A 25,303-nucleotide genomic window follows, 5' to 3' on the forward strand; every position below is an offset into this window, starting at 1 on the left:
TATTTTTTAAATTAACAGCACAATTCTAATCATTATTTCACATCTTTGTACATTTTTGACCTCGTCAGAGCATCAAGTAAGAGAGATAATTAATACAGTCCCACAAAATGTACCCATACAATGTCAGAAAGGATTATTATAGTACAAAGCTACTAAACAAAAGACAGATTATGCACACTATTCAAGGACTCAGCTATCTCATTTCACAGTTTGCTGACTAGGTTTAGGCTCCCAGACAGGAATGAGCTCCAAACCCATTTTATTTGGAGTTGATGCACCTTTCTCTGTCAGACGCGAAGTACTCTGTGTCAGTTCTTTCTCTAAGATCATTCATGAGAGCGCATGGATCAATTGGATTCTACCAGACCCATGTTAGTAACTCCAGTCAACTCAGTAATGAGCCTCTGAGGAGTAAAAGAGCTTTTGATGAGGGCAGACAGATTAGAAAATTGAGGAAAAAAAGAAAAAGGAAGGTTACAAGCTAAAGCGAGAGAAATGATAATTGGCGATACCGTAAGGTGAGGCAACAGTCATTGGTTCTTGTAGAAAGTTATATATAGAAAATAAGGTTTTATTGTTCTAATGGCTGAATTGCCACTATTTCACATCTGTATTGCAAGCTTTGGAGCTGGGACTACAAAGATACAATCAATAGAAATTTTATCATGATTTAATATAGAATTTAATATAGAATTCAGAAACACCTGCTTCTTTAGTTTGTCAAGTTTCTAATATCTTTACAAAGGCAAAAAAAAAGAAGTCATTTCAGTAATCACTTATTGCTTTGGTTTTTCCCATGAAAGGTGTTCAGTATAATGAGGTTTTGTGGCAGGGATTACTGCCGTATCTTAGAGTTAAATGAACTGATGAAGGACTGTAGGGAGCTGGTGAAAGCAAATTGAATACAAAAAAGAGACAAGAATGGAGGAATCAGTGTGGATAGGAAACTTTATTGGTCTTGAAAGACCCCCGCTTCCTGGTTCCAAATTAAGTCGTCTAAACTGAAAAGCATCTGTGTCTGGGCCTAGCAGTGCTTGTGGTAAAAGTGATGAATCATGGGTGTATGGACATTGATTTCTACTGTCAGAGTAACAGAGATTCTTTTCTGGCTTTGCCTTAGGGGGATCCCCACCACCACCTCCACTTCACTGCTGTCACTCCGAACGCTTCATTCTTTCCTTTTCTCCAGATTCCACTTCCATTTCTTTTCATTGTCTTTTTGTTACAATGATGTTCTTTGTCTTCCTATACCTTCTTCCTCTGTCTGCTTTATCTTTTCCATCCTCCATCCATCTCTGGTTAGTGACTGGAAAAGCCGGTTTCACTTTGGCATCTTGATAAATTTAATCTACCTTTACACATCTCTTGGCGGCTAGTGAGACTGAGTGGTAAATGATGACTCTATTTTAGCACTAAGGTGGCATATTACCTCTGCAGCGTCTCTTTGATTTATTCATTTTTTATTTGATTAAGTCGTGAAAGACAGAACGGTCACTCGTAATGGATTGTTTAAGACGATCATTTTATTTACATGTGGTGATCTGACCTGCAAAAACCCAAAAAAGGGCAATGCTTTAGTATAACAAAAAGTTCAGATGAGTTTGATGCCCTTAGGCACGCCTACTCGTGGAGGAGGCTGATCCTGGTGCAACCTGAAAATTACAAATTGCATCTGACTTGCTGAAGCTGCCGGAATCGATATTTAGATGCCAATTAGATCTAAGCTGAAAGGACTCTGTCATAGTGAGAAACCCAGTGCCTCAGTAACCTGTTGGACTATGGTTTAGATGTGCTTACTTTAAGCTGCCTCAAAACGTGATGTGGCAACCAGAGGCCCCAGGATTACAAGCGAACAAAACTGCTAGCAATGTGGATCGGATTGTTTCTGTAATAAATTTCCATCCATCCATCCATCCATCTTAATCCGCTTTATCCGAGGCTGGGTCGCGGGGGCAGCAGCCTAAGCAGAGAGGCCCAGACCTCCCTCTCACCAGCCACCTCCTCCAGCTTATCCGGGGGAACACCAAGGCGTTCCCAGGCCAGCCGAGAGATATAATCTCTCCAGCATGCCCTGGGTCTGCCCCAGGGCCTCCTCCCGGTGGGACATGCCCAGAACACCTCACCCAGGAGGCGCCCAGGGGGCATCCTTGTCAGATGCCCGAACCACCTCAGCTGGCTCCTTTCGATGTGGAGCAGCAGCGGCTCTACTCTGAGCCCCTCCCGGATGGCCGAACTTCTCACCCTATCTCTAAGGGAGAGGCCAGCCACCCTTCCGAGGAAGCTCATTTCTGCCGCTTGTATCCGCGATCTCGTCCTTTCAGTCACTACCCACAGCTCGTGGCCATAGGTGAGGGTAGGGACGTAGATCGACCGGTAAATTGAGAGCTTCGCTTTTACACTCAGCTCCCTCTTCACCACGACGGACCGGTGCAGCGTCCGCATTACTGCAGCTGCAGCCCCAATCCGTCTGTCGATCTCCGGCTCCCTTCTCCCATCACTCGCGAACAAGACCCCGAGATACTTGAACTCCTCCACTTGGGGCAGGAACTCATCCCTGACCCGGAGTGGGCACTCCACCCTTTTCTGTAATAAATTTTCTCAGCTTAAAGATTGAAGCTCATCATTGAGATGAGCTCAGATATATTGTTGACCTGGATGTAGATAAATTAGTGTTACCCAAGCAAATACATAGGCTGGTTCTTCTATAGTGGTGCTTGAGCATTCAAAGCACTTTATACAACAGGTTTCCATCCATCCATCCATTCGCTTCCGCTTATCCTTTTCAGGGTTGTGGGGGTCGCTGTTGCTGGGCTAACACGCAAAGACGGACAACCATTCGCGCTCACATTGACTCCCGCATTTACGCCTATGGGCAATTTGGATTAATCGGTTAACCTATCCCCACAAGCCAAGAGCCCATGGATACACAGCTTTCATTCACACAAAACATTTTCATTGTCTAAGTGCTTTATATCTAACATCGGGGTTCAGTATCTTACCAAATGATGACATGCATATGCAGAACCCAACCACCAACCTTTGATTAGTAGATAAAGTGCTTCTGAGCTACAATCACCCCTGAATCTGTCCCTCACAACAAAACAGAGCCCCCCCCTTCTCTGGGGGTCAGTGGTTAAGGTGTTTATTTTAACTTGTCGCCCACCCTTACCTTTAGAAACACATCTGAAAATGCAATAAAATTTTAAAAAATGTGAAAAGCTGTTTTAAATTTGGTCATGTTCCCCTTTGCAATCACTCTCTCGTGCAATTCTGGATAGCTTTGAAATACATGAGTTTTTTCGTCACACATTTCATATTCCCACCTGCCCCATTCGCCAGATTTGCCTCCCTGTGAGTCCTTCCTCTTCCCCAAAATGAAATTCAAGTTTAAGGGTCATGGTTTGGAAGGTAATTCCAGCCTGAATCACAGAGGCACAGGTGTAAGGGAATGGAATTAAACTCCCACTGAGGTGATCTGAAAATATTGAGGGAACAACCTTGAAGCCCAAATTTACTTTTTTTGGTTTTCAAAAAAATTAGATATTAGTAGGAAAAGTAAAAACACAGATGCCAGTTGTAACAGAGCATGGGTACAGTTACTTTTCAGATGCTTTGTATCGTCATTCACATCCTGATCACAAGGATAATGCAAAAATAGTCCCCATGACAGTGTGCGCGTGTATCCATGAGCTCTTGGCAGCTCTGTAAACAAGGCCGCAGTGTGTTGAGGTACCAAGCAATCTGACTCAAGGACATTCCCACGTTTGCATACAAGTGTGTGTGTGTGGTTTGGGTTTTTTTGTTAAGGCAGTGAGCAGGTCAGCTGTCAGACCTAGGGATGGGTATTGTTTAGGTTTTATCCGATACCGGTGCCAAACCGGTACTTTTGAAACAGTGCCGGTGCTTAAACGGTGCTCGAACCGATGCTTAAAGAATGGAGAACACAAACTTTGTCCAAAAACCTCTCATGTTCAGCTGTTTTTTTTGTAAAAAGATAACAATGTTAGCCTTTTCTGCAGCTATGGGGCATATATGGTATCACTCTTGGCTGGAAGCAGTGCTTAAACAATGGAAAAAACACAAACTTTGTCCAAAAACCTCTCATGTTTAACTGTTTTCCACTTTTTCTTTGGTCATTTTAGCCTTTTTGGCCAGGGTGAAGGGAGTATCTGCCATCAAACAAGAAGACAGCCGCATGTAGCTATGATGATGTTTGCTAGTTCACCTTACATGCATTAATGTAATAACGTGGTTAGCCTACTCAACGTAAATTACACACGAACAACATTAAGCTACTCACGCAGAGAAGAACGGCTGCTGCTGCCATCATCATCCTCATCATTTCTGCTACACTGGCAGGGCTAGGGGCCAGGACTCTCCTCTTCCGGTTCTTGGGGGATGTTGCAAACTCCAGGTCCGATAACTGGCAACCCACCCGCAGTAGATGTGCTTGGTGTGAGGTCTCGCAGCAAGCTATCAAATACGGCGCATTTCTCGGCTTTTAAAAAAACGCTATGCGTCGCCAGGTGTTTCATCAGATTTGAGGCGTTACCTCCTTTGCACAGTGTCACAGTATCAGCTTAAAGCACTTGTTGCAGGCTGCTGAGTTTGCATCTTTTGCTGTGAAGTACAGCCAGACTTTTGACCGCTTCGCCTTGGGCATTTTTAATCTGTAGCTCTGCTCTAAAAGAACGTACGTACCTGTGCCCGCCTACTATCCTTGGAAAGGTAAAATGATTGGCTAGAATCCAAAGTGTGTGACATCTCAGGGGAAAAAAAGCACCGAAATGTGCGCTGCTTTTCGGTCTGGTTACTACTGTTTATGTCAGAACCGGTGCCATAATGACACCGGATACCGGTACCCATCCCTAGTCAGACCTCCAAGTATTATAGTTATTGTGCTGAAGGATCTCAGTGGTACAGTACATGAGCAGTCATATCAGTACTTACTATATGCGAGTCAGCGTTGTTTTTGTTGAGAGTGGCAACAATCAGGGTTATAGTGGACGGTATTTTGGTTGATTTGTGTTTTTTCTCTCCTTCTTAGTATGTTCTCTGTTTCTTCCCTCTGTAGTATTTTGGCTCAGAGTCATGCTCTGACAAGAGATTCAGACACATCAGTGTATACGCTCTCTCTCTCTCTCACACACACACACACACACATATATATGTATATATATACATGCACTCACATCACATCTGTCTAAGTCATTGATTTTTCATTTTTCAATGAGAACTGATTCACTGTTAGAGTGGCCACTCATCATTTGCAGTGCAAATGTGCTCTCATAGCCATGACCACTGCTGGAAATAACTAGGCAAAGAAAAGAGATCGAAGAGGATATGAAGTGCCTTTAAGATGAGGTGCTCAAGGTGACTGCAAGAGACCACAGCAAGCACATACAAATGTTAGCTGAGCAGAAACTGAGAGAAGGTGTGGCAACGGAAACCATGTCTTCTGTGCAAAAGCGACTGTTTTGCCACAGCCCTCCTCTTTTTCCTAAATAAACCAAATCAAAATGACACATGCAGCCTCGTCTGTAACAGCACTGTGTCATTTGAGGTGACTGATAAGAAGGGAAGATGTGAAATCTGCGCGCTACAGAGCAGTTTACTGATTCAAAATGGCTGCTGGCCCTCAACAATTCCCTCTTTCTGTCGCAGATACTCTGAAGACGTTCAGTGAACGGACAGTGGATGATTTAGCCGGCAAGAAGTCTACATGTTATGCAACCACGTATTTCTCCTTACGTAACGCTGCAGTTTCTAAGTGGAAGCTTAGCCCCACTATACCGTTCTCCTTGTAGCAGATGCCACAGCTGCACTCGCAGGCATTATGCATACATGTTGACAAGCTGATTAGCCAGGAATCAGCGCAGGAATTAAACTCATGAGGAAGATGCAGAGATACCAAGTGATGGGGTATCAGCTTGCAGAAGTCTGTGGGATATTTTAGGGAAAAAAGTCAGTAACTGTAAACAGCATATGGAATTTTACATTAATGCACAGAATCTGCAAATACGTTAAAAGGCTTAGCTCAAGCTTTATGAAATATTAGGCTTTCCTACACCACATGGATGTGTCAAATATTTGTGTACATACATATATAAGAATTGATTGCTTTTTCTGTGGGCGCCCAGTAAATCAATTTATCATTCTTTTTTTTTTTTATCCATGCTGCTCTGCTGGCTGATTCATAAGCTAATAAATACTGCAGTTCTGCACACTTTTAGTGGCATGTCAAGTTAGTCTCAAGCAGATACAGCCTATGATAGATCCAAATGAGAGAGAGAAGCTGATGAATCGTTTGCATTTCCAACAGCCAGAGGAGTATTAATGTGAAATCTATCAAACCAGCAAATCCCTGAACTGGTCAGCCGTGTTTCAGAAACAATTTCTCCAGGCAAGTTGATACAGCAAAATGCAAAATACCTTGATTGATTTAAACAACTGCAACTGTCTCTGCCCCAGTCTTGCTGAATCCACTTTCCAGCAGTTGCATCTCTGTTGTTTCCTCTTTCTAACTTGCCTGTTTAGCATTTATGTATCAGATCTAAGGGGGAGATTCAGAAAGACTTTGAGGAAATGCAAATACGTCAAGTAGCAGATGTGTGTAAAGATGAAGCTGTAGGGTGTGTTAGAAAGGGAGACGATTGAGCAGGCGAGGAGGAAATGAAACAAAGAACCAAATCCTTCAAAAATGCTTTCTCATTCCCCCTTTGTCTATTTTTCCCTTTTCTTAATTGACTACCAGCATGTGAGCAAAAGAAAGAAGCAGATCTTGACACCTTCAAAAGGAGCTTTGATCTCAAAGCACCTTGAGGCCCCAGAGGATCATCAAGGTTCCCACTGTCCTTTTATCGCACAGTGTTTCTCTCTGCCCCTTGCTCCTCCTCCTCCCCCTCTCGCTCTTCCTTTTCTGCTTGGCGTGATCAGCGAGAGCTCGCTGAGACAGCCTGATAACCCTGATACACACACACACGCCGACCGCAGCCTCTGCCTCATTCTCATTCCACTCCCGACAGCAGCGTTTACCTCGACGCGCTCTCGCACGCCGCAAGGTCATGTTGAAATATTTCAGACGGAAATGCGCTCCGTACTGCTCTTTCTCTGGCTGCCGTGCAGAATTCCAAAGTCAATTTTCTTTTGTCTTTGAGAACAAGGAAGGAGAGACTCTAATGAGAAGATTACAGAAACTTTCTCGAGTTTTTTTTTTTGTTTTTTTTGGTAGCTAAACTCGATTTACTGTGTGGGAAACTGATGAGCAGTTTGTGCAGTGATAAACAAATCAGATATTTGGCAAGAACAGCAACTTTGTACTTAAAGTAATATAATATTCAAGAGGAAATCTTTGATTTTTCTCTTTTCCCCAGATGAAACCTTTCTCTGTAAAACTCAGAGCCTCAGAACCAAAACCGATTTTGGTTAAAGTTGAAACTTAATTCTGTCTGTAGGTATGTCGTCCAACCCCCTCCACTATTGTAGATCTTTGAATATTTAATTGAATCTCAGTAACTCAGATCCGGGCTTCTTCAGGCAGATCAGATGTAATTGAAAATACATCTGATCATAAAGTAGAGCTCCTGCCCCCCAGTCTACCGCGGACCTGCTCCCTTTGCTACCGATTTACCCGTAGAAAGAAAAGTAAGATGAGCTACTCTCCAGATAAAAGTGGAAAACTTAACATTCTTGCTCCTGACATTAGCTGACAGCTACAGCAGATTAAGGGCTGCTAAGCAGTCGTTGAGAAGCTGTGGTGTTTAAAGAGCAGCCAGGGTTTATTGTAAGTTACCTACTAGTCCCTTCATTTCAATGTTGCAGGCTTGACTGCCCCCAGTCATTCAAAGAGTTTTTCTTTTCCTTCTGTTTCCAGAGATATGTTCGCTTAAGGGAAACGGCCATTAAAATGTCATTACTGCTACACTAAAATCATTTTTAAAAAAGCACTGGTTCCCAGCGGCTTCCCACCGTAATGGGCTCGATACATTCCCTCAGCACCGGGAAGAACTCTAATGTTGCGGAACACAAATGCTAATCTCTCTGTAAATATCACTCAAATTCACTCCCTTCTGCTTTTCAGTTGTAATAGCATGGATTCATTCTGCTTCACCCTGGCAAATTGAATTAATTCTCCAAGCAAGGTGTTATGATTATTCTAAGCTTCCTAGTGCGTGGGCTGTAATGGAGATGATCTTGGCATTTCCGCTCGATCCAAAAGCATTTCACTCACCCTCTCCATTTTGTTTTTTCCCCGTTGCAATATCTAAAGGGTGTCAGTACTGAAAGCTTTGATTAAATCGTTATTCTTGTGCACCTCATAATTACTCCAAGACTGTATTCATGTTGGTGTCGTCAAATCTGCAGCATAGTGGATTTTGGCATTCACAACGGGAGCGGGCAGGAAGACTGTGAGGGTCAGTCTATAGCATGAAGCCGCTGATTAAGTGGCTGAGAAGCTGGAAGCACTCCTCCTTGCAGAATGAGTCCATCTACAGAGTAGTCCATCAATTTCATACAGATCTAGCTTCATTAGGAGCATCACGTAGGACAGCTGAGCTCTGCTTCCTGTTGTGTTCCACACTGATTCCTTTTGCTTATTCTGGCAACTGTTCAACTGTGTCTTATGTTCTGCTGATCCCGGCGAAGCATTAATCACAACCAACATGTTGCGCCACCATTTGAGCATGCTCAATTAATACCCTAATCACGGCTGACATCGGTGCACGGCCGTAACGTGGCCTTGGCTAAAAACTATAACAACTTTACACAGCGGCAAAGAGCAGTTAAGATGCACATAAATTTGGCTGATTATACTGATCATTAACTTACTGTACAACCTTTGCACTTATTTACTCAATTAACTGGCTATTTTGAGATCTGTTAACATTAGGGGTGTCTTATTTTCTTTTTTAAAACACTTAATCAGCCATGAATAATGGAAAACTGCTGCAAGCAAAAGCCACAGGTTCACCCTTGAATATCTTGGCATATGGAAAGTGGCAAAATAAATGCACATACCTAATGAGGTAACGGAATCAATGAAGTTGTAGCTGCAGTGAGGAGATAGCAGCGTGCAAATGTGACCCCACCGGCAAATGAGCTTGACCTGCTGTGACAGTCAGGAAGTGTTGCTGTCTGTAGGTTGGGCAACAGCTACCAGAGCAGGGTCTTACAGCTGGGCAAAAGTGCAACAGAGGTTTTGCAGTCAGACAGACGACTTGTATGCAGTGGTGCTGTCTGATATGTCCTGTTTCTCCCTTTCTCTCTCTCACCCTTGTTCTATGGCTCTCTGGCAGACTGTAACTCTGTAAATGACTTTGACCTTTCCTGGGACTGAGGACAGGAACCACAGAGGGAGAGGAGAGAGATGGCGGGAGAAGAGAGTGGAGTAGGCGGCTGACTGTAATAAACTCAAAGCAGTGGGCGGCTGTCAACACTAATAGATGGGAGAGGGGAGGGGGGGTCACCCGGTTGATGAATACTAAAGGTGCCTGAGTCCTCAGCAAGTACTCTGTTCCCTTACCAGGCTGGTATGTGTGGGATCTGACGCTCTGAGTGTCATCAGACACTCGGGGCAGTCGGGGCTTTTTGTGTTGACTGAAGAAAAATATCTTTTGATTTTTGCCAAAGGACAACAAAGGAACAACAGTATTAGCCTATTAGCATGGATTGTTACACGGCTGGATGACTGCAGTTTAACTGTGCAGGGTAACTGCTGCTTAGTTGACAACTCAATTGCTTCAGTCGGTGTAATTCAGTCTCAAACAAAGACATGATCTTTTTTTTCTCATTATGCATTGCTAGTTGGAATCTAGCTACGCTCAACGGGGTATCTTTGGGTAACATAAGTATCAAAGACAACAGTGTTGTAAATAACAATTATCTTGAACACCAGAAAGAATAAAACGACGGAAAGCAATGGTCAAATTACAATATTAGTTGTTGGTTCATGATGGTGGATAAACAGTTGATACTATTGGGAACACTGATGTTTTTGCAGCCAGCTGAGTAGCTGGTGAGATATTTTTTCCAGGGAATCTATAAATCATCTCTAAAGATAGCTTAAATGGCACAACGTCCACAAACTTAAACCTAAGTGACCACTTTAATAGCGTTTTTATAATAGACTGGTTCTTACAGATCGCTTTTTTCTACCGTATTTTTCGGACTATAAGGCACATTAAGCGAAACAAAATAAAGTGAAACTTTATTCAACTCTATCACAATAACTCTCAACATTGTTACGTTTTAACACATAAAATACAGAACAGTACACTCACTTTTTCAGTTCATTCCTCTTCCACAAATCCATCAATGATGCTGAATTATCTCACAGCTGCTTTATTCGTATGTTCAACTGCATGACTGATAGCCTAAAGTTTGAAATCCACTTCGTAAGCATGTCTCTTTACAGGTACCATTTTGGGGTCCTTGTACACACAGTACGTATTTCTCCGCAAGGCTCCAGACTACGGTAGCCGTAACGCTCCGACAATCCAGCTTTGTAGCTTACCAAAGTCATACTAAAACATTTTGACTGATTTTTGAGGGCTGCGTACCACATAAAATTAGTTCGAGGTCAGTAAGCACAACCAGAATTAATACATAAATTAATTATAAGGCACACTGTCAATTTTTGAGAAAATTTATGGGTTTTAAATGCGTCTTATAGTACAAAAAATACAGTACTCTACCTGAGTGCTCAAAGCACTTTATAAACTGGTTTGTTTTCCAGTCATTTAGATTAAGCACTTCTCTTTGTCTAAGTCAGAGGTGTCCAACTCCAGGCCTCAAGGGCCGGTGTCCTGCAGGTTTTAGATCTCACCCTGGGTCAACACACTTGAATCAAATGATTAGTTCATTATCAGGCCTCTGGAGAACTTCAAGACATGTTGAGGAGGTCATTTAGGCATTTAAATGAGCTGTGTTGGACCAAAGACACATCTAAAACCTGCAGGACACCGGCCTTCGAGGCCTGGAGTTGGACACCCCGGTCTAAGTCCTTTCTATTTAACATCCAAACATTGGGAGCTACTTAGCGTATCTTGCCCAAGGATGCTTTGGCATACAGACTGGAACACAGCTACCCTATCTAAAGCTGAATATTTAAAACATTTAGATCCTTTAATCGTGGCTCTCAATTCACCAAATCCATGAATACATGAATTGGGGTGGCTGTAGCTCAGGTGGTAGAGCAGGTCATCTACTGATCAGAAGGTTGGTGGTTCGATTCCTGGCTTCCCCTAGTTTGCATGCCAAATATCCTTGGGCAAGATACTAACCCCAAATTGCTCTCCGATGCATCCATCGGAGTATGAATGTGTGTGAATGTTAGTTATAAAAAGCACCTAGAGAAATGTGCTTGTGCGAATGGGTGTGAATGGGTGAATGCACAAGTTGTATAAAGCGCTTTGAGTGCTCAGAAGAGTAGAAAAGCGCTATATAAGAACCAGTCCATTTACCATTTACCATGAATTGTACCAGATTCTGTTTGAAACCAGATGTTGGGATGGGGCAGTGGACAATGAGGGCTTAATCTTAAAAGAGACCGCGGACAAGCTTTTCCACTAACCCTAACCCTTCATGTTATATTTTATGGGTATATGTTTGAACTTAACGTATTAGTGCATGCTGGTGCATTTTTGTTGACCGTGTATTGCATCAACCTCTGTTTACAGGAACGGGGAAAGGTCGGCGTGATCTTCAACGTGGGAACAGACGATATAACCATCGAGGAGAGCGCGGTGATGGTGAGCGACGGCAAATACCACGTGGTGCGATTCACACGCAGTGGTGGAAACGCCACGCTACAGGTGGACAACCAGCCCGTCATTGAACGTTTCCCCTCAGGTAGGAACAGTGGGTTTGATCTAGGGACTGAGGGAGGGAGGCAGTAATGGATTAGATCCTTCACAGGTCTGAATTTTCCGATAAGCCGGGCAACAAAGTGGAGAGAGAAAGAAGGAGCTTTGCAAATGAAATATTCATTATTTTAGCCCCCCAACCTATGTGCAACTAAAAGTGATATTTTTCTCTCTTAAAGACACACATTCTGTTTTATTTATCACAACATTCATATTTAGAGGCTGCTTGCATTATTCCTGGTGATTAAGTCCAGTTCTGGTCTAAAAGGCAGGAAGAGCAAAGCAGCCTTCCCGAGGCAAGCCGTCCTCATCTAAGTGCAACCGGCTCTCTGTGGTTAGTCTGCCATTATAGCTTCTGGCACTGTGAAGCCAGCAGTGAATGGAGGCCAGCCGAACGTGAGTATGCCAGCCACATATGGTTGGTGAGCAAGGTTTTTAGGCAGGATAAACAGGGAGGAAACCTCAAGCTGGGAAAGCGTGGAGGTGTTTTTAACTCAAGCCTTCGCTTCAAGATAAACACGGGTGCAACATCATTGAAACGAGGGCAAACTCCCGATGAGTCACGGCTGGGAGTGTGTTAATTCCCCCACTCTTTGTTTAACCATAATCATAGTATTCTATTTCAGTCTGAAATATGAAGTTATTTTTGGTTATGCTGAAGCTCCCCCGTAATTTCTCTCTCCAGTGTGTTTCCCTTTTGTTCATGGTTGTTCAAAGGAAGACATTTTGTGTTCCCACAGCGACTACGCAACACCACGCAGGACTGTCTCATGTTACAAACGAATAAGCAGTGTTTTTATTCCGCACCGATGCTGTCCAATGTGCAAACCTCCACCCAAAGTCGATGCCTTCTCTTCCCGTTGTCTAAAAGCACTGTCTATGTATCATCATTGTTTCAAACTGCAGGGAGAGCGCCGCTAATGCGGTCATGATATTTACTCTTGTTGACATATAGAGCAGTGGGACTGTGACATTCTCTGTCACAGCAGTGATCCCATATTTCGAAGCTTTGTTTTGGCATTGAGAGAAGCATATTCTCTCGCTCATCCATCAACGCAGCAAGGCCAGACTGAGGGGAATGCATCACAGCCAGAAAAGGAAGTGCCGTGTGACAGTTCACTCTTTTCAGTTGTTATTATGATGGAAATGCAGCCCTTTTCACAACAGCGCACACTCCAAAAAGGAGCCTTCATCTAACAATAGCGCAAACCGCTCGGAAAATAACAGCTGAGCAGCCTGTTAACATCGGCAAGTGAGTGTCATCATCCGAATCTATGTTTCGTTTCATCAAGAAACATTAATGCACATCCCATATCGTATTCTTTTTATTCCTCTTCCCTTCCGCCCTCCTCGCCGCGGTTGTTGTCCTCATCAAACATTTCTTTCCTTTTCCTGTGCTTATCAACAATTGAAGAGTGTGATTTTGTTTTTGTTTGTTAGTTTATTTGATGAGTTTTGTGCTCGGGCTGGAACTTTTAGGAGGTCACGAAGATGAGAGGGGTCGTGTGGGTGGTAGCAGGGGGGCTAAATGGCTGTAGAATAGGTTTGTTTCATTTATGTGAGCTGATTACACTCTAACTTTGATTGCTTCCATACCCATTTTGAAGGTTGTGCTCATCATCATATTGCTTGGGGAGTGGGGGGGGGCTTGTTCTAGGTTACACATTAGGAAAGCAAAACTTAGGATGAGCCTTAGGTGCAGATGGGTGGAGGAGTATGGAGAGAGAGAGAGACACTGAGTGAAGGATGTGTTGGGATTGCAACTTCCTAACTGACACATGAGGTGCATAAAGGGAGAGAGAAAGTGATGTTATATTTTTGTAGAGAAAGAAAAAGGAAGTCCCCTGTTGAAACAAGTTCCCATGACCCAGATTGGAGATTTAGACATCTTCTGATTCTCTAAATAGGACAAAATAGTTTGCGCTCACGGTTTGGGACTGTATTCAAACCTACTTCATTTTCTTGATGCTTACATTATGCAGTGTCATCGCTATGCTGTCCCAGTAGAAAACTTATGTCATCTTATGCTGTCGTTGTAAACCAGATTTCAAGAAAAATAGAACAAGTTGTCATGAAAAATGGTGCGTCTGTTGGATGGTACAGGTACCATATTTGTCTGGTCCCTCTAACAAAACAAGGAAGTGCACTTTCCTGTGAAATCCTCTTCCCCAGAGGGACTGTTGTGACCCACATCAAGCAGTCTCCTTGGTATGCTTTTGCAGTTCTGAACCGTGTCTGACATTCTGTGCATATTGAGAGTTACATGTGGGATGCCTGGGGTCTCTGGTAAAAGCTCCCAGAGGATGAGGCCACAAGGAAGGTGGAGGTAAAACAGAGAATGTAGAGCCGTCATTCCTCGTGAAAAAGGTGGCAGATTTCCTCTCTGTATCTTATTCGGACAAAAAACACGTTTGTGTGCACTATAAGTGGCCTCGGCCCAAAATATCTGGAGATTACTGAAGATTTTGCATCGCTTTACTCACAAAGACTTTATTAAAACCCGGGCTGGCCAGCAGCAAGCTTTTAAACAGAAGGCCACTTCGAGGTGATGATTTGGAGAGACAAGATGTTGACAGCGAATGTGGTCGTCACGGGTCAGGCACATTCGGCAGCTAAGCAACACGTCTCCTGACGTCCCACGAAGTGATGTTAGTAGTCCTCAGGGAGTCTGTGTGTCTGTGGGTGTTGTGGTCCATGTCTGATTCTACGTGTGACAGTGCATGCATCTGTCTGGGTGCATCACATAGTACAGCATGTTTGTGTGTGTCTGTGTGCATGTGCACATTGTATTTGATGGACAGAGAGCAGACAAAAAGTGTCAGAGGAACGCTCGGCCAACTAATCCAGCATGTCAGGTGTCCCCGGTGGCTCCTGCAGCAACAGTTATTGGCCCGCCCCACCTCCCATTTTCCCAAAATGGCATAGTGGCTCAATAAAAACCTCCCCGTGTCACACTGAGCACCTCAACCTTGCCTCAGAAAAACAGGCAGATGTTAGCACCGGTGCCATACGGACTGTAATTGTACCATTTCACACTCTAGTCCCTTTATTTACTGGTCATCTGCTGTGAGAAAGGAAGTGGTCTCATGTGGTTAATTATTTTTTATCTTAAAAGGTTTGTTTATGATTTTATGACATTGCCCTTTAGGAATATTCATTTCTGAGTGACCAAAGTATTATTTTCTGGTTTGAGGCCTGAACATTTATTCACAGGAAGCCTGTTTGAGAAGAATGTTAATACAGAAAAATAAAGACTTAAGAAGGACTGTTGCTCTGCATCAGTGTTTGTTAGCTTATGTATCATACAGTGTTTTTACAGAGCTTCACTGAACATTAATTAAAGCTAAACTGCAGCTTTTAAAAGAAGAAACACATTGTTTCTCTGGCAAATGCAAAGTTACATTTATATATAGGCTTACATGGTCTGATAATTAGTCATGCAGATGTTAGCAGACCTATAAATTACAGCATGACTAATGTTAAAGAGTCATGTTTGCTCACTTCTTCATAGCTTTTCTTTATTAGTGTACTGGCATGCCATTATCCTCAAGTATATGTAACTTTGTTAAATGCTGAAACTTCCTTGGTCTAGGAACTGAGTAATGGCCATTATGTCCATAGAGCAGAGTTTTCTGAAGTGAACAATGATGCTTTTATCTTTTTTCTGAGAGGATGAATGAGACATATAATGTTTTTCTCTAAAGTTACAGAAAGTTGTTTTACTGAAGTGATCTGAAGGCAATTTATAGTGTATAATGATGGCACAAAATGGTAATTTAAACTTTTTTTGTCATTTGCTGCGGTGATTTTATTTCAGAATGAACTTGTTAATTATGCAGTGGGGACAGGACTGCCACACTTTTTACCATTGATTTTCTGTTAAAGCTCGTGTCTCTGGAGTCTTGCACAGTGTATATCATCCATCTATCCATTAATTTTCTCCTGTATATCCAATTCAGACTAGTTCTGCCTGGAGGTACACCACAAACAGCTCACCAATCCACTGTAGGGCTAGCACAGAGACACAGACAGCCATTTGTAACTACAGCCTATTTAGAATGTCAGGAGAATATGTACTTTTGCTCATTGGTGATTCAGAAGTCTTCAGTTTTTGTGGTAGTTTAATTTTATAGTGAGAGACCAAATATCAACCAAAGCCCTGGAAAAAAACTGACTTGGTGGACAAAACCCTTTTTTTAGCCACTCTGTTGCCTTGTCGATGTATTTAGGGTCATTGTCATGCTGGAAGACCCATCCACGACCCATCTCTCATCTTCTCATCCAAGATTTTATGCAATATTGGCCCTTTGGGTTCTATTTGTGTTTGAGGGGTCAGACAGGCCACCAATCCACTGTTGGGCTAGCACAGAGAGATAGACAGTCATTCATCACTATGGCCTGTTAGACTGTGGGGATGGTGTTCTTTGGGTAGATCAGGTTAATGCCCACTAGCTTTATTTTGGTTTCATTTGACCACAACACTTCATCCCAAGCCTTCTCTGAATTATTTAGATGTTCCCTGGCAAACTTGAGATGGGGCTGTATGTGTACCTTCCTAAGCAGGAGGACCTTGCAGGCAGTGCAACGTTTCAGTGCATTATGGTATAGTGTGGTACAAGTGGTCTTCTTGATGACTGTGGTCCCAACTACCTTCAGATCTTTTATAGTGCAATATTTATTTGCTTTTAGAACAAAGGGAAACTGTCTTATACAGCACACCACAAACATACAATATATTGGGTTTCCCAAGAACATTACCCCAAACCCAAACCCTAAGTCCCGTTTCTCCCCCTCTGATGATAATGATCATTTTAGATTTCATCTATTTTCAAATCATTTTTTCAAATCATTGGAAATAATTGGAAATAAATAATTGGAAATAATTGGAAATGGAAGAAAATTGCATGAGCTCCTTACTGGTGGTCTTTTAGCCTTGTGCAAGTCTACAGTTATGTCCCTAGCATCTTTTGAGAGCTCTTTGGTCTTGCCCGTGGCAGCTTGATGATGGAGAGGCTGGAATGGAAGAAACTCATTTTGTGAACAGATGTGCTTTATACACATAACGTGTTAAGATCAGGAGTATCTGTAATGGATTGATTGATTCTCCTGGGTTGTAGACGATCAAGTGCTTATTTCTTTCAATGAAATTCAAATCATTTTTATATAAGTTTTTATATATCGTTTACTTCTGGTTGATAGTCTCCAGTAAAATGAAACTATCATTAGAGAGTCTTCGTTTCTTTGTAACTGAGCAAAATCACAAGTCAGCAGGAGATTAAATAATTTCTTTGCTTCACTGGAGTAAGGAGGATGTACTGGTCCTCCTGCCTTACACTCTTCTCTGCTGAGCCTTCTCTTGTCGCACACCAGCTCACATTCCTTGTCACATTTGATTTCCACACTGTAAAAGGTGTTCACAATATTATCCCCACGTAAGACCTCACCCATGTTCCTCTGTCTTGCAAATGATGAGTTCTCATTTGCAGAAAGGCAGGCATAAGAAACCTGGGTATGGGCGCAGCTCTAGAAACACAGAACAGGACTACAGGCAGCAGGGACAGTCCAACATTTTGAATGCATCATGGATGTATATCATTTTCATCAAAAAGCAGATTTAATTCTAAATTGTAGTTTAGATTTTTAAATCCTGCTCATAGATCAAATTCCACAAATATCTTTTTTTTTACTCTTTTTTTGAGTTATTCTCTTCCTGTTCTTTACTTTCTTGCCAATCAAGCTGCTGAAACACCCCAAGGAGAGGTCAGATTTAGTGAGTGGAGGCCGCTATAGCAGTAATCCCTCTCTTACAAGTAGCCAGTTGCCCTTTCAACAACTGAAACAAATTTTCCATCTTAGCTGTTTCTAAGCTGTGAAGGGAGACGTGTTGTTATTTATATAGAGATATAGTAGTTTTTCTAGTAAATTGTAATACGTGAATCTGTCTGATTTGTTTCATACTACTCCATCACATTAACTCTTTCTGTGAATCTAAGTGTCTGTCTGCCCAGTGACAGCTGGGCTGAGCCCCATTGGATTAGATAGACATAGGAAAATGGATGGGTGAATGGATGGTGGCTATAGCCACAGGACACAGTGAGTTGTGACATTACAGTAAGAATTCAGCTTCAGGAAAGATCCATTCATTTTATGTGGGTTTATACCACACTTGGCATTTGGGATTCACTAAGGTGTCCCCTGAGCTTTGAATAATTATTCTGCATTTTACAACCACAGTTATATCAACACCATCACAGCATATTGGCTGCGATTACCATATTTTTGCTGCCTCATAACTGTGTCATTATGACCAATGAGAGCTCACAGTGTGCAATCCTACTGTTTCCTAGTCATTGAGAGCTGTATTTACAAGCAGCAGATTTATTATGGAGCTGTCACTTCGCTTTAGTTTCTGACTGCAGTTGAGTAGAACTGGAAAGAAGAAGTGGCGGTTAGGGGGTGGCAATGGATGCATGGATGGAGGGTCTGACGGCAGGGGGGGGTAGAAAAGAGGAAAAGGAAAGTGCGGCAAAGTGTAGCAAAGGGGATGCATTGCTGAAAATGTCTAATGGAGAAGAAGGAAGAGAGAGGAAGAAAGAGAAGGAGTGGTTTGGTGGGGGGAGGCGAAATCCAGTATGCATGCTGGAAGCAAGCTGCTGTTACTGCTGAGATGGATAAGGCTAAAGAATGTTACTGACTAATAAGAGCTTCACAAATTGGATTGCAACACAGCGGGCAAGATTAAGATAAGATAAACTAAGATAAACTTAATTCGTCCCAGATTTGGGAAATTCTTTACATATAGCCTGTCCAATGTGATAGAGCATAAACACACCATTCACGTGCAATGTAGTCGTGCATGAACTTAGAATAAGTTTGTAAAACATAAATTACTTGCTGCTCCAGATAATGTTGACTTTGAGTAGTCCAGCCCAGGTCTTAATACAGATCATAAGACAAGGGCAGAAAAGAAAAGAGGAAAGATAAAGTACAAAGACAGGGCTGTTGTTATTGCCTGTTTTCACTCTGTAAGGCACTTAGAGGATCTGTGCAGCGTGAAGGCTGGCATTTATAGTCGGGGGGAAGAAAAAGTGAAGAGGAAAGACATGGATTCACAGAAGAAGAGAGACTCTTTGTACCAGCAAGGTCAGCTTCAGCTCTTCCGACTGAGTTGTTAAGATGTTCTTACTACTCAGATAAATGGTCTGAGTAAAGGGGTCAACAAAGCTCTTGGCTATGCTCTCTCTTTCCTACTTCCCCTTTTTATCTTTACCTTCATGTTGCCACGGTGCGTCGGTAACCATCTTTGTCTCTGCTACCTCTGCAGTCAGGGAGACAAAAAAAACAACTTGAAGAAAAATTGTCAATGCGAGGAGAGGGGGGAGGGGGACTGTGGCATCCCAGAAAATCTGCTTCCCTTTTCCCTTTAGCAAAAGCTATATGAGAGCACTCTAAAAATAGGGGTGAGCAACCTGATTAGGAAAGAAGGGTGCACTTTATACAGAGTGAGACAAATGGCTGTAGGCATAGAGACTTTAGTTGAACATGGACTAGATTTTACTTCAGCAGCTTTGGCCTCTAAACCAGCAGTACTGAAGTAGACCTGCATCGCTTTAATGTTCCTCCAAGCACTAGATGACAGACGATGGTGTGGGGTGAACCACATGGTGGGATTGGCAGGAAACCATTTGAACTGTCATATGGTCACCAGCAGCTTTATATACTGGAAACTAGGCTTATTCATTCATTTTCCATAACATTAATAATTCAGTTCCATTTTATGTATACAGTGCTGAATCACAATAACGGTCACCTCAAGGTAGTTTATATTGTAAGGTAATACAATATAAACTACCTTGAGAAAAAGGTAGAAAATCAGTCAGTCGACCCCCAAAAAGACACACTGTAGAAGAGACAGGAATGAATAATAACTAATAATTAAATGCAGAGGGGTGTATAAACACACAAAGAATGCAAAACCTATGGCATTTGCAGCGTAACTAAAGGAAGATCCAGGGTCACCTCATCTAGCCCTAATTAGTCTGCACTGTCGTAACAGCCCCTACATGACATTAAGGTATAAATGTAACTTATTCAGCATTAACGCCAACACAGTACGGAGCTCCTGGAATTGAGCACAAAATGTTTCCATTTTCTCAAAATTCTTAAAATATGCTTTTCTCATAGAAACTCTATAAACTAGTCCTTGGTTAGGACTAGTTTATAGAGCTGCACCACAGAAGCTCTGTGTTTCTGTAATCTGCAGTCGCTAACTAAATTTCTGTTGTTCATTCATTTTTTTTTATGTTATTACTATAAGCAGGTGGAGTTTTTAAGTTCACTTTACTCTGAAAACAGCTCTTTATAATAATAATTTTAAAAACGTATTCTTAAAGCTTCTCTGTGATTTGATGCGTGACAAACATTTGTCATATTTTGGGCTCTTACATTATTACATTCAAGGTACAGGTACAGCAGATAAGCTAGTAAGAGTTAATTGAAGTCAGCCAGCTTAGTCACTTGTCTCTAATGATAGTCCCCCCTCATTCTGCTGCTTCTTATTGGGCCTCTGGTGCTCTGTGACTTCTTGTGATTGGATCTTGCACCGTTGGAAGGTATTTCCAATTATTGGCCTGTGGCTATGTGATGATGGAGAGAGAGAACACTAAAACAGTCAAGGAATAATGATGAGTAGAGAAAGGGAAAGAGGAGAGACACAGCTAAGTAGTGCAGATCAGGAGAGGGAAAAGATTGCTTTGGGTAATTAGAGAAGTGACAACTTTGATTTCCACACGAGTTGGGGTTGGGAAGGTGGGGGGGAGGGGGGCTTTCTTTGGCTCACTTTGGCAGCCACCCTCGCACAAATCCACCGTGGCCGAGATGAAAGGTGGTGAGGATCCTGTCGAAGCAAGACGAAAGAGGGGAAGAAATGAAAACGAGCTGCTGCATTGATAACTGCTGCAAAGATGAAAGACAGTTGAGCTAGCTGTTAAAACAGCGAGCTGTCTGTTTGAGATGCACGCAGACGTGAATGGTGGCTGATGTATTTACATTGAACAAAAGAGCATGGTGGGTAGGTAAATCGCTTTCTTTTCCCTCGCGTTTCACATCAAGAGACAAAACTCGGCTGCAATCTCTGGTTTAAAAAAAAAATGGAGGAGAAAAAAACAGATCCAAAACTGCCATCTTATCGTGTCAATTTTGTCAATTTTTGACTCTTTAACATCATCTCCCAGAAAAATAGGCTGAAATTTGACTCTGCACTGACACTTGATCCGAATCACTTGCCATCTTTCCCAAACACCTGTTGGAATTGCTATAAAATCACAATTTGATCACATTTGTTAATAAAAAGAACCGAACAAAAGAAAAAAAAAACAGGAACAAGCGTTTAAGAACAACACAAGAGATGCATCTAGTAGCACGAGGTTACAGTACATAAGGCTGTGGTTTCTTATGCCAATCTGCTCTCGAAAACACCCAGTGGATAAGAGAGCAATCCATCTAAAGTTACCAAATGAAAAGCAGAATGAGGCTAGTTTGATGGAGAGAGGTTTCTGTGAGAGGAGGAAGAGCGGAATGGCTGCTGGCCAATCGTCTCCAATGTAATCTCCATTCTTATGGATGGATTTCCAATGTGGGTGTCCTGTACAAGGGCATCTGGCTGCCTGCAGAGCTACATGATATGCAGTTGGCTCCTTGGAGAGTTGCTACAAACACAATTGCATGTAATCACACAGACATGGACGTTTGTACTGATACGCAAAGAGACAGTGTGATTCATATGCTGGATTATCAAAACATCCAAATCTCCGACACTCTCAGACACACTCTGCACTCCTAGCATGCTGTGCAGGTCCCCTGCCTCCCCTACCTTGCTTTGTGTCTCCCCAGGGTGCCAGTTAATCAGCGTGCCCTTGCCTTGCCCCTAGCAACACAGCTGTGATACCTACCCAAAACCAGCCTGATCATAGCTTTTAATCCCGCCAATGCTCCAGGTGGCTGACACGTATCTCAGCAGCGGTGTTTCAGGGAGGACGGCATGAGACTTGAGACTCAGGTGACACCTTCAGCTCAGCTCAGCAGACATACAAACATAAGCGTTGTGGTCCAGCCGCTAATGTTGACATATGCACAGTCTACTAGGCTGTGCTGCTCACCCTGGGATGTGATTGCACCCATGATTAAAATACACAGGTTTTAATTACATATGTCATATGCCTTATGAATACAAGACTTACAAATATGTCACCTTGTACAGTTATTAAACATGAAGAAGCATGAAGTATAGGCTTAGGCTCATATTTGACATAAAGCGCAGAGCTGTGTCTGCTAAACATTATTATTTAACATAGAAGTCAACAGTAACAAATCCATTCATAGAGCCTCACTTCTGGTCCTAGTATGAACAAAGATCATGATGCATCATGAAAGTCTTTGATGCACTCAAAGACTTTCATGATAGATCAGGGCTATTATATTGTTAAACTGTATTCCTTGCATAATTGTGTGGATCCTTTAAGGGAATATTTCTTTATATCTGATACACTGCTTTCCATTGGTGAACATTGGCTATAAAAGGAAAAAAATACATCCCTCAAAGTAATAGAACCACTGACTGATTTACTAGTTTATCTCTCCTTCTCTTGTATATCAGATTTTACTTGAGCACCAGGTACGATAGCATTGTTCCTCCATCTTTCATATCAAGCGAAGAGAACAGTCCTGGGAATGGAGTGAGCGCGATAATGGTGGAGAAGGAGAGGAGAAGGGCCCAGCTGTTTAATCTATCCCCCCCTCCCCATTCTTATGCAGAGCAGGCTTCAGCTGGTAGGAGAGAGGAGCGAGAAGGGAGAAGCGTCACTGTTTCACACAGAATGACTTATTTCTCTAAGGATCCTAATACAAACAGATGCAAACACACAAGCAGGACACAGAGGAATTTGGGTTTTAGAAATTGCAGTGTAGAGGACATAAAAAAACCTGTCCAACAGGACGTTGTGCCACTTTTTCCCTAGCCACTGCACATATGTTTTGCTAAAATTAAATTTATAGTCAAATTTTCTTTGTTGTGGTTTCCATCAGATTCTGTTTTCTTCCTCTTGTCCCTCTTTTTTTGTTTTTGTTTCAAGTGGTTAGTTGAGAAGCATCCTTGTTGATTTCTCTGCTGTCTTTGGTTGTTGATGAGGATGTTGTCACTCACTCCTGATCACCAGGGAAGGAATACACACATTTACATACAGTACACACTCTACACTCTGAGCATTTATTACTTTGCCTGCCACACACTTAGACTGTGTGGAAGTGCCTGTGTACTACATCTAATATCCTAGTAATAAACTTGCTGCGTCGTGGTGGGAAATGAAGAATACAGAGGTAAAATTGAGTGAAGGTAAATAAAACAAAACAAAGGCAGGGGATTAACGGGGCAAGTGAGAGATGTGTGAGGAAAGGGGAGAAGAAACGGTGAGTTTGGATGGACAGCAGTGCATAGCGAATAGAAGGTGAAAGAACAGAAAAATAGCTGAGGAAGAATTTATAAAGAACGAGGAGAACGGGAGATGAAAAGAAGGGATATAGGTGCAAGGGAAGAATAGGGCATGGACGTTATTAGCAAAAAAAGACATCAAAATTAGTTTTGGCAAGGGGAGGTGAGAAAAAGGACAGCGCCAAGTGTGGCTGAAGGATTGTTTGAGAATAAGGGAAGGACAAGCAGAGAAGAAGAGCAGTTAGATGGAAAGGAGCAAGCACGAGGAAATGGATAAGTGAGTAAGACAAAGGAAAGGGATTAGAGAAAGAATGATGGAAACAAGAAAGGAAAGGAACGTTTTCACAGAGAGGACACAGAGGATGAGGAGGGTGAACCCATTTTTGAAGAAGCCTGCCACTAGAGGGAGAAGTACCGGTGGATGATCATTATCCACAAATTATTTGGCTGGTAAAAGGGATCTTGTATTGGATTGTGTTGCTGGAAGTGGCTGATTCAGAAGTGAAAGTTAGAGGAGGGAGGAGATTTAGTCAGGATTTGTGGATGAGATGGCAGATGTGGCAGTAGGAGGAGAACACGAATGCACACAATTGATTCATCTCACTAAGGACTTCTGCCTCCCACAATTTTCCTTTCGCTCTGTTATTATTTTGATTTTGCCGTTTTTCTGCAACCCCCACCATCACCACCACACCCCTCTCATTTGTCCCATCTTCCCCTCGTCCCTCCTCTGCTGCCAGCGGCATCTGTCTCTCCTTCTCTAATTCAGTGATTGCAACAGAGTGGCCGTGTCATTTCTAAAACCAGGGTTGTGTGTGCACTCTAATTGCCGTACTGGTTTTCCAGAAGTCAGAGCTGTGCCTGGATAATCTTAAGTGCAATGTGAACACATGCGTGTAATTGCTGCATGAGCGTTTCCTTTCAATTTAGACTAATTTCAGTTTCAGAAAGAAAACACAGATGGTCCAAATGTTAACCTGCTTAAAAAGATCAGGTTCATGACTTGAGGGTCTCAAGTCACTAAAAAGATCAAAATTCCAGACAAAATTCCTATTTTCGTCATCAGTGTGCCAGCTATCATTTATCCCAGGCTTCTTCCTTCTCCGTGCGTTTTCTCTGTTCAGATTTCATTATCTTTCGGCCCTCTGCTTCACACACAAACAACTGTTTCCCTTCATATACAGTATGCACACGTGGAAACGCACCTCCTCTTCCTTATGTGAGCCATTTCTACAGAGGCAGGTGTGGGTAGAGAGACCCCTGGGGAGAAGATGTAGGTACTGCAGAACTGAGAGGTGGTCTATTTTAGATCACTGCGGCACCACAGAGGGTGGTGCTAAAGAGGGGGAGTTGGGGCAAAATCAGCGTATACTTGTGAGGATGCAGGATGTAGCACTCTAAGCTTAGAGTGTTTACCGTTTAGACACTTTTCCCAAACCTTCCCTGAATCCCTGACTCATCTCTCTGCAGATAATTCCATCAGCATCTCCTGTCAGTATCCTGCTATGAACTCCAATTCAATCTATGTCCACTATTTTTCCCCCTCAGACTGTAGCAAGTAATGCATTTTGGACACATTCCTACATGTCATATATTTTATATGTTGGTGTATATACTACATCTATATATATATACTTTAGTGATTCTCATTTTTTGGTACCACTTGCAGAACTTTCTCCCTCTGCTAGGACACCAGGGGATTCCCTGACCTCATTTTAGCTAGCATAGCTCTCAGGTTTTTGGCAACGGCTGCTGTTTGACGTATATAAAACTCCTAATTAATCCTCTGACTTTACCACCGCATTAGACTTTATTAAAACTCCAAGTCTGGTCACATCAGCCCTCGTCTTCCCTAATTCCAGCTCTGTCTCTGTTGACAGTGCTATAAGAGGTACAGCGTATGACCCCGAGGTTGATTGAAGTGAAGTGAGGGATAATAAGTTTGCACAGCAGC

At 42.5% G+C, this 25,303-nt stretch overlaps 1 protein-coding gene and 1 long non-coding RNA gene across 2 annotated transcripts in view; one reads left to right on the plus strand and one right to left on the minus strand.

Moving 5' to 3' along the window:
- nrxn2b (neurexin 2b) overlaps positions 1–25,303 on the plus strand; it is a 728,828-nt gene that overhangs the window by 668,299 nt on the left and 35,226 nt on the right. Inside the window, 1 exon segment of the mRNA XM_085143691.1 lies at positions 11,679–11,850. Within this exon segment, the coding sequence (XP_084999817.1) occupies positions 11,679–11,850 (172 nt within the window).
- Positions 1–25,303, minus strand: part of LOC146523309 (uncharacterized) — a 431,764-nt gene that overhangs the window by 191,458 nt on the left and 215,003 nt on the right. The window lies entirely within an intron of this gene.

The sequence above is a fragment of the Neolamprologus multifasciatus genome, chromosome 3 (assembly GCF_963576455.1).
Source record: "Neolamprologus multifasciatus chromosome 3, fNeoMul1.2, whole genome shotgun sequence".
Classification (NCBI taxonomy): domain Eukaryota; kingdom Metazoa; phylum Chordata; class Actinopteri; order Cichliformes; family Cichlidae; genus Neolamprologus; species Neolamprologus multifasciatus.